The 7,659-nt window shown below is 36.8% G+C and overlaps 1 protein-coding gene across 1 annotated transcript; it reads left to right on the top strand.

The window, feature by feature from the left end:
* The first annotated feature begins 300 nt into the window (after positions 1-300).
* LOC111889581 (flavonol sulfotransferase-like) lies at positions 301-1,521 on the top strand. Its single transcript, XM_023885729.3, has one exon. It carries the CDS (start codon positions 313-315, stop codon positions 1,342-1,344), a length of 1,032 nt encoding a protein of 343 aa, XP_023741497.1. The 5' UTR covers positions 301-312; the 3' UTR covers positions 1,345-1,521.
* Positions 1,522-7,659: the final 6,138 nt, after the last annotated feature.

Below are 7,659 nucleotides of genomic sequence, written 5' to 3'. Positions count from 1 at the left end.
TTTTAAATTTGTTTTGATATATCATTTTTGCCGTTGAAGCAAAATCGCAAATTGATACTTTATGTCCCCACAAAAAATGCTAAACTCAAAGATCGATCAAATTTTGTAATTTCGTGAAGATATAATATTACTCGAATAGAGCATAGCGAATCTTGTATCCATGTAGCACTTTTTTCAAAAGATCGATAGCTTCCCATGGTAAAAAGTTTGCCTTCGATCCTGTAAATTATGGCACCTATTTTGTCTATATATAGACTTCTTAGAATGTGAATAATCAACAACTCCATCTGTTATATAAAGAGAATCCTTCAAATGTCAGTGCCTGTAACCTCCGATATTCCTACGTCAATGGACGCTCAACCAACTGCAGCAGATAATGAACGGAGAAAGGCTATGTCCATAATTACTAATAGATACAACGATAAGCTGACAACTTTGCCAAAGGAGAAAGGTTGGTTAACAGAAAACCTACGCCTGTATGAGGGCTTTTGGCAAGAGTCGATCCGGGTTATCTCAGTTGTAACTCTAATGGCCTCGCAGGACAGTTTTCAAGCTCAACCAACTGACATCTACGTAGCCACACTGCAAAAAGCTGGAACAACGTGGTTAAAGGCGCTTGCATTCGCTATAGTGAGCAGAACCAGGTACAAAAACAGTTCTCTTTCATCCCACCCTCTACAAACTCTTAACCCACATAAATGCGTTCCTTACATTGAGATGGAAAGTTTAAGAACGCTTCCTAGTTATGCCGATGGACAATCACCTCGTCTATTTTCTACCCATATACCTTACACTTCATTGCCTCAATCCATTCTTGATAATGAGTGTCGAGTAGTTTACATGTGTAGAAACCCAAAAGATGTTTTTGTTTCTTTGTTTCATTATGCAAACAAGCTGAGAGACAAATCTCTTGCTCAAATGAGATTCGAGGAGGCGTTTGAGATGTTTAGTAATGGTTTGATTCCAGGCGGACCTTATTGGGATCATGTGAAAGGGTACTACAAGGCTGCTATTGAACGCCCATCAAAGATTCTATTTTTAACATACGAGGACATGCAAAAGGATAGTGTGAATAATGTAAAGCGTCTGGCAGAGTTCATGGGATATCCTTTTACGGAGGAGGAAGAGATCAAAGGTGTTGTGCAAGAAATTGTCGCACTATGCAGTTTTGAAAATATGAGAGAGGTTAATAAGCATGGGATACTAGTTGAGGGTGTTCGTAATGATGTTTTCTTTAGGGAAGGGAAAACTGGAGATTGGACCAACCATCTTACAAATGAAATGAGCCAAATTTTGGATCAAATCACCAAAGAAAAGTTTGATGGTTTGGATATCTCCTTCTAAGTGGCTACATGAGAAACTAATTAAGGGAATAATGGATAGCCAAAGTTTTCACTTAGCTTTATATATCTTGTACCAATAAAATATCCGAATACTTATTACTTCAACTGCTAATAAATATTGTTGCTAAAAACATATTCAACTTTCCGTTTTCTTTTAGAGATAGTGCGGCTACAAAGAAACAAGAATACACATCATGTTCTGTCAGCAACTAGTGTTAAACGACTGATCCAAAAGCCTTAAAGTTTGTTTTTGTATTATATACACCAAAAAGAGCTCTTTACGAATTACGATGCCTAATGGTGTTTTAAGGTTATATTTTTGGTCCAGACACTTTGTTGAAGCATATAGAATATTACTAAAAATATTAAAATTTAAAACAATTGTACATGGCTTCTACTAATTAATTATATTAAGTGCAATATCGTTGAATAACAACAAATTCTCACAAAGTCCCTAACTTAACTTCAAAAAATTTCACACCAGTCATGTATGAAAAATGATAGTAGAGACTGTAGAGTCCTTGTAACGCTCTAGGCGGATGTACTTTGCAATAACTTAAAGAATTGTAATTTTCAATTTATAATTTTTGGAAAGTGTGCAAATCATGGCAAGAAATCTGATATATAAGCCTACACTACAAGGAAAACGATCGTTAGCGGCGACAAAAGTCGCCGGTAATAAGTCAAGTTGTCGCTGGTAATAGCAACAACTCGTCGCCGGTAATAAGGCGCCACTACTGCTTCGTCGCTATTGATCAACATGCCGCCGCTAATGAGAGATGTCGCCGCTAATAGCATAGTTGCTGGTAATAACAATTTTCATTTTTTTTAGTTAACGATTTTGGTTGCCGGTAATAATGTCGTCGGTAATTACATAACAACATTCGATTAAATATAAAAAATAATAGTGTCGACGCTAATTACAAAAAAAACATCCGATTATAATTAATTAAATATCAAAAATCATAATATCCGATTAAATAAAAAAAGTAATAATGCCGTCCGGTAGTTACATAACATCCGATTAAATATAAAAAGTAATAATGTCGCCCGGTATAAGTGTCGTCGGTAATTACAACAAACAACCAAAGTTGTACAAACTACCAAGTAGCAAAGCATGACAACGTATGCAAATAAAACTCGTCCCTACATACCATCATCTTCGTTGCCATTGTTTCCTTGATTATTTTGGGATTGAAAAAACGAGTAAATCTCATCCCTACATGTCGGGTCGTTGAGCATTACACGAAGATTTTTCCAACTACATAATTAATAACAACATATATTAACTTATAAGTTAAATTATCAAACATAAACAAAAACTATCAAAATACATTGTTATTTTTAAACTAAGACAAAAAACCAAAGTACGTTGTTCTTTTTTGCACTTGGGAAAAAAACCTAATTACCAAACTTTTTAGTAAATAATCACCACAAAACCAAAATTACCAAATCAACATGCATTTTACGATGCTAAAGTAGATTGCTATTTTTAAACTAAGACAAAAAAAAAAACAAAGTACGTTGTTATTTTTTGCACTTGGGACAAAAACCTAATTACCAAACTTTTTAATAAATAATCACCACAAAACCAAAATTACCAAATCAACATGCATTTTACAATGCTAAAGTAGATTGCTATTTTTAAACTAAGACAAAAAAAACCAAAGTATGTTGTTATTTTTTGCACTTTGGACAAAAACCTAATTACCAAACTTTTTAGCAAATAATCACCACAAAACCAAAATTACCAAATCAACATGCATTTTATGATGCTAAAGTAGATTGTTATTTTTAAACTAAGACAAAAACCAAAGTACGTTGTTATTTTTTGCACTTGGGACAAAAACATAATTACCAAACTTTTTAGCAAATAATCACCATAAAATCAAAATTACCAAATCAACATGCATTTTACGATGCTAAAGTGGATTGTTATTTTTAAACTAAGACAAAAAAAAAAAAAAAAAAAAAAAACCAAAGTACGTTGTTATTTTTACACTTGGGACAAAAACCTAATTACCAAACTTTTTAGCAAATAATCACCACAAAACCAAAATTACCAAATCAACATGCATTTTACGATGCTAAAGTAGATTGTTATTTTTAAACTAAGACAAAAAAAAAAAAAAAAAAAAAAAAAAAAACAAAAAAAAAAAACAAAGTACGTTGTTATTTTTTGCACTTGGGACAAAAATCTAATTACCAAACTTTTTAGCAAATAATCACCACAAAACTAAAGTAGATTGTTTTCCTGTGATGGTTGTGGTGATGGTTGCAAAGGTTGTGGAATCGGTAGGAAAGCAGAAGGTTTACGGCCAATGCCTCTAATATGGCCACGTCGCTCTCCTAATACTTTCTCAAACGTAACTCTTTCTTGAGCGGGTGTTAACTCACTTTCACCTTGAGTTTGTTCTAACAGCTCTTCATCTAACCGATTCTGTAACTCCCAAAAGTGAGTAACAATTAAGTATAAATAAACATTTAATTATATGATAAAATTATAATTAAATACTTACATATTGTTGTTCCGCCTCGGCAGTAACAAATACACCATTCTTATCGGTATGAGCTTTGCGAAATGTTTTCACTCTCTTAAGGTTATGTTTAACTTTAAAAATTAATATTTTAAATAAATAATTATATGTATCGTACATTACCTTCTTATAACAAGTACTGCTATACGAGCTCGACCACCCACGATTCACATTTGTTTGCATTTCACGAATTTTTTGTTCCTTTCTGAAGCAATTTTGTGTTCGTCTGTTTGGAAATACTCAACTGTTTTCTTCCAGTTATCAACTTCCATACCCTCTGGAGGGTTAGCTAATGCTCCCGAGATATCTTCATACCCTCCGACTAACATAAAATATTCTTTTGCGTCAGCTTTATGTTCTCAATAACCTTTTGACAAAGATGCTTGAAAACTTTTTGTCAACATATTAGCTTGTACATCCTGGTACATCTGATCCAAATCAAACTTTGTCTGCACAAAAAAAGTTAACCAAGTAAAAAAAAAATATAGTTAACCATATAAAATATATTTAAATGAATAATTACCGCTAAATGTTGTAATACGGTGTCATGTATTGCAGGGGGAAACTTTTTTCCAACTCCATTTATCAAAACGGACCATCTGCCACATTGTTTTTCCAACTTCTCGGGAAAACATGTCTTTCGGCTCTCCTACAGGATCAAATGTGATATCCCTATCATATTTCATGCTAATCGGTTTGCCCTGGTTCCGTAAGATCGCTTTTTCAAGCTTTATATTTTTCGCTTTGCCTCGAACTTTCCTTCGTGCACGTTGCTCAACTACAAATGTAATAAAAAAATTATTAGAAATGGTATTTAATTTATAATCACTGAACAAAAATAGTAAATAAAAATTCATAATAAGACCTACCGTCCTGCTCGTGATGACCAGCACCTCTACCACCTGGGAGAGGTGGTGTGACATCCCCAAAATCTCGGCCAGAAAAGACCGGTTTCATTTATGCTTTTTAAACATTTTCAGAGTAAATCCTTTTGATTATAAAAGAGATGCGGAATTTGTTCCCAAAAACAAAACATGATAAAATAGATTTTTATCAAAACATTTTAAAAGAGATGCGGAATTTGTTCCCAATCCAACTCCATACGCATCGCTATAAACAGCGAAGTCTTCAACTCCATCCGGTAGAGATAAAATCGGTGCTTCGCATAGCTTCTTCTTTAGCAACTCGAAAGCTTCTCTGTGCTTATCATTCCAAGCATAAATAGATCCTTTGTGGGTCAAAGCTGTTAATGGACTTGCGATCGAAGAAAAGCCCTGGATAAACCTTCGGTAATATCCGGCTAATCCTAAAAAGCTTCGGATATCCGTGGGACTTTTCGGTTGTTCCCACTTCATTACAGCCTCAATCTTTGCTGGATCGACCATTATCCCTTCCAGGTTGACCACGTGACCCAAGAATTGGACTTCTCAAATCCAAAAATCACATTTGGAGAACTTTGCATACAACTTCTTCTTCTTCAAGACTTCCAACACTTCTCGCAAGTGTCTGCCATGCTCCTCTTGGCTTTTTGAGTAAATCAGAATGTCATCTATGAACACTATCATAGATTTATCAAGGAGTGGATTACAAACCCTATTCATCAAATCCATGAATGCTGCTGGAGCATTGGTTAGTCCAAACGACATAACCAAGAACTTGTAGTGTCCATATCTAGTTCTGAATGCAGTCTTCTCGATATCTTGCTCTCTTACTTTTAGCTGATGATATCCTGACCTTAGATCGATCTTCGAGAAATAGCTCGAACCTTGCAATTGATCAAACAGGTCATCAATCCTTGGCAACGGGTATGTATTCTTTATTGTTGCCTTGTTCAGCTCTCTGTAATCGATGCACATTCTCATACTTCCATCTTTCTTCTTCACGAATAACATCGGAGCTCCCCAGGGTGATGAACTAGGTATAATGAAACCTTTGTCCAATAACTCCTGAAGTTGCATCATTAGCTCCTTCATCTCCGTCGGTGCTAATCGATAAGGTGCTTTTTCTATTGGCGTGGTCCCTGGTAACAAGTCTATTCTGAACTCCACTTGTCTATCAGGTGGTAATCCAGGAAGATCTTCAAGAAATACTTCTGAATAATCACACACCACTGGAATACTCTGCATCACCTTCTTTTCCTTCTTAGCATCAATCACGAATGCTAAATATGATGTACATCCCTTGGTCAAACACTTTCTGACTTTCATTAGGGAAATGATTCCAGAATTCACTCTGTGTTTGTCCCCATACACCATAAACAAATCTTTCCTAGGCGGGTTTACTTTAACTATCTTCTTCTTGCATAAAATTTCGGCATCATTGGCGCCAAGCCAATCCATTCCCAAAACGATGTCGAAACCATTAAGTTCGATAGGCAATAATTCCTCGTGAAACTTATTCCCATTCAGGTCGATTAAGATGTTTTTCATACGATGGCTAACAGGTACGAACTTGCCACTAGCGACTTCGACTAATAAAGCATTATCTAGTCTATCAACAGGCAAAGCTAGTTTTCTACCAAACTCATGCGAAATAAAGGAGTAGTTGGCTCCAGAATCAAACAAAATTTGAGCAGGTAATTCGTTTACGAGAAAGGTACCTGAAGCGACATCAGCTTCATCTTTCGCACTCAAGTGTCATCTGGAAGGCTCTCGCCTTCGGCTTTGGTGGAATGTTGGGCTTAGCTGCCTCCTTCTTTTTCGGACAGCCTTTCAAAATGTGCCCTTCCTCGTTACAACCAAAGCACATCCTTTTCTTGTTCGGACACTCATTGGCAAAATGCCCAGTTTTTCCGCACTTGTAGCAGGTTACATCCTCACTACATTTCCCAAAGTGCTTTTTCTTACACTTATCACACCATTTCGCTTCGCCTCCTTTTCCTCCACCAAACTTTTTCGAAACAGATTTCGAAAATTTGCTTTTCTTACCGGAACCAGATGTTCCCTCAAACTTTCTCTTCTCACCAACCTCAACCTTTTTGGTGGTTCTCCCCTTAATCATGTTCTCAACAGACTTGGCAGCCCAGATAGCTGCCTCTAGAGTATGTGCCTGACGTACCGGCACCTCGTACTCCCATGGGAGTCCTTTTGCGTATCGGTCAACCTTTGTCAGCTCATCTGGCACGATGCGCAAAGCAAACTCCATCTTATCGGTAAAGTTATTAGTGTATTCATCAACTGACATGCTGCCTTTCGTCAATGCCAAAAACTTATTCTCCAATTCCAACAGATTTTGAGCCGAGCAGAACTTGCGTTTGAACTGCGCCAAGAACTCTGCCCATGACAACTACAGCGGCTCATTAGGGCTTAAAGTCTTTCCTAGAGTGTTCCACCATCGAACGGTTCCACCTCGAAACTGACGCACTGCATAGATAGTCTGCAACTTGCCTCTACAGCCACAAGTCATGAAGGCTAACTCCATTTCTGAAATCCAATCCATAACTCCAATCGGATCCTCCTTTCCATTGAAGGTCGATGGTTTGCAAGTTAGAAAGTCTTTGTACTTGCATCCCATTCCATCATTCCTTCCATCATGGTTGTTTTGCCTAACTATCGGTGGGTTGGCTTGACCAACAGATCCACTGAAGTTTCCACCTTCCGAGTGCCCTTCATTCAATTCGGGCTCTTCCACTTGAATTAACAGTTCTTCACGATTCTGTTGAAGCAACCACCTAGTCTCCTCCATTTGACGATCCAACATCGTTTGAATCATCAATTGTACACCAGCCATTGTTATCAGCTCAGGTGCTGCTGCTACGACACATATTTGCTCAATCACTG

Source organism: Lactuca sativa, chromosome 5, assembly GCF_002870075.4.
Source record: "Lactuca sativa cultivar Salinas chromosome 5, Lsat_Salinas_v11, whole genome shotgun sequence".
In the NCBI taxonomy this organism is placed as follows: Eukaryota; Viridiplantae; Streptophyta; class Magnoliopsida; order Asterales; family Asteraceae; genus Lactuca; species Lactuca sativa.
This window is presented reverse-complemented; position numbering and strand designations above follow the sequence as displayed.

Coding starts and splice junctions, on each gene's coding strand:
- LOC111889581 (XM_023885729.3), top strand. CDS start 313: ATGTCAGTGCCTGTAACCTCCGATATTCCTACGTCAATGGACGCTCAA.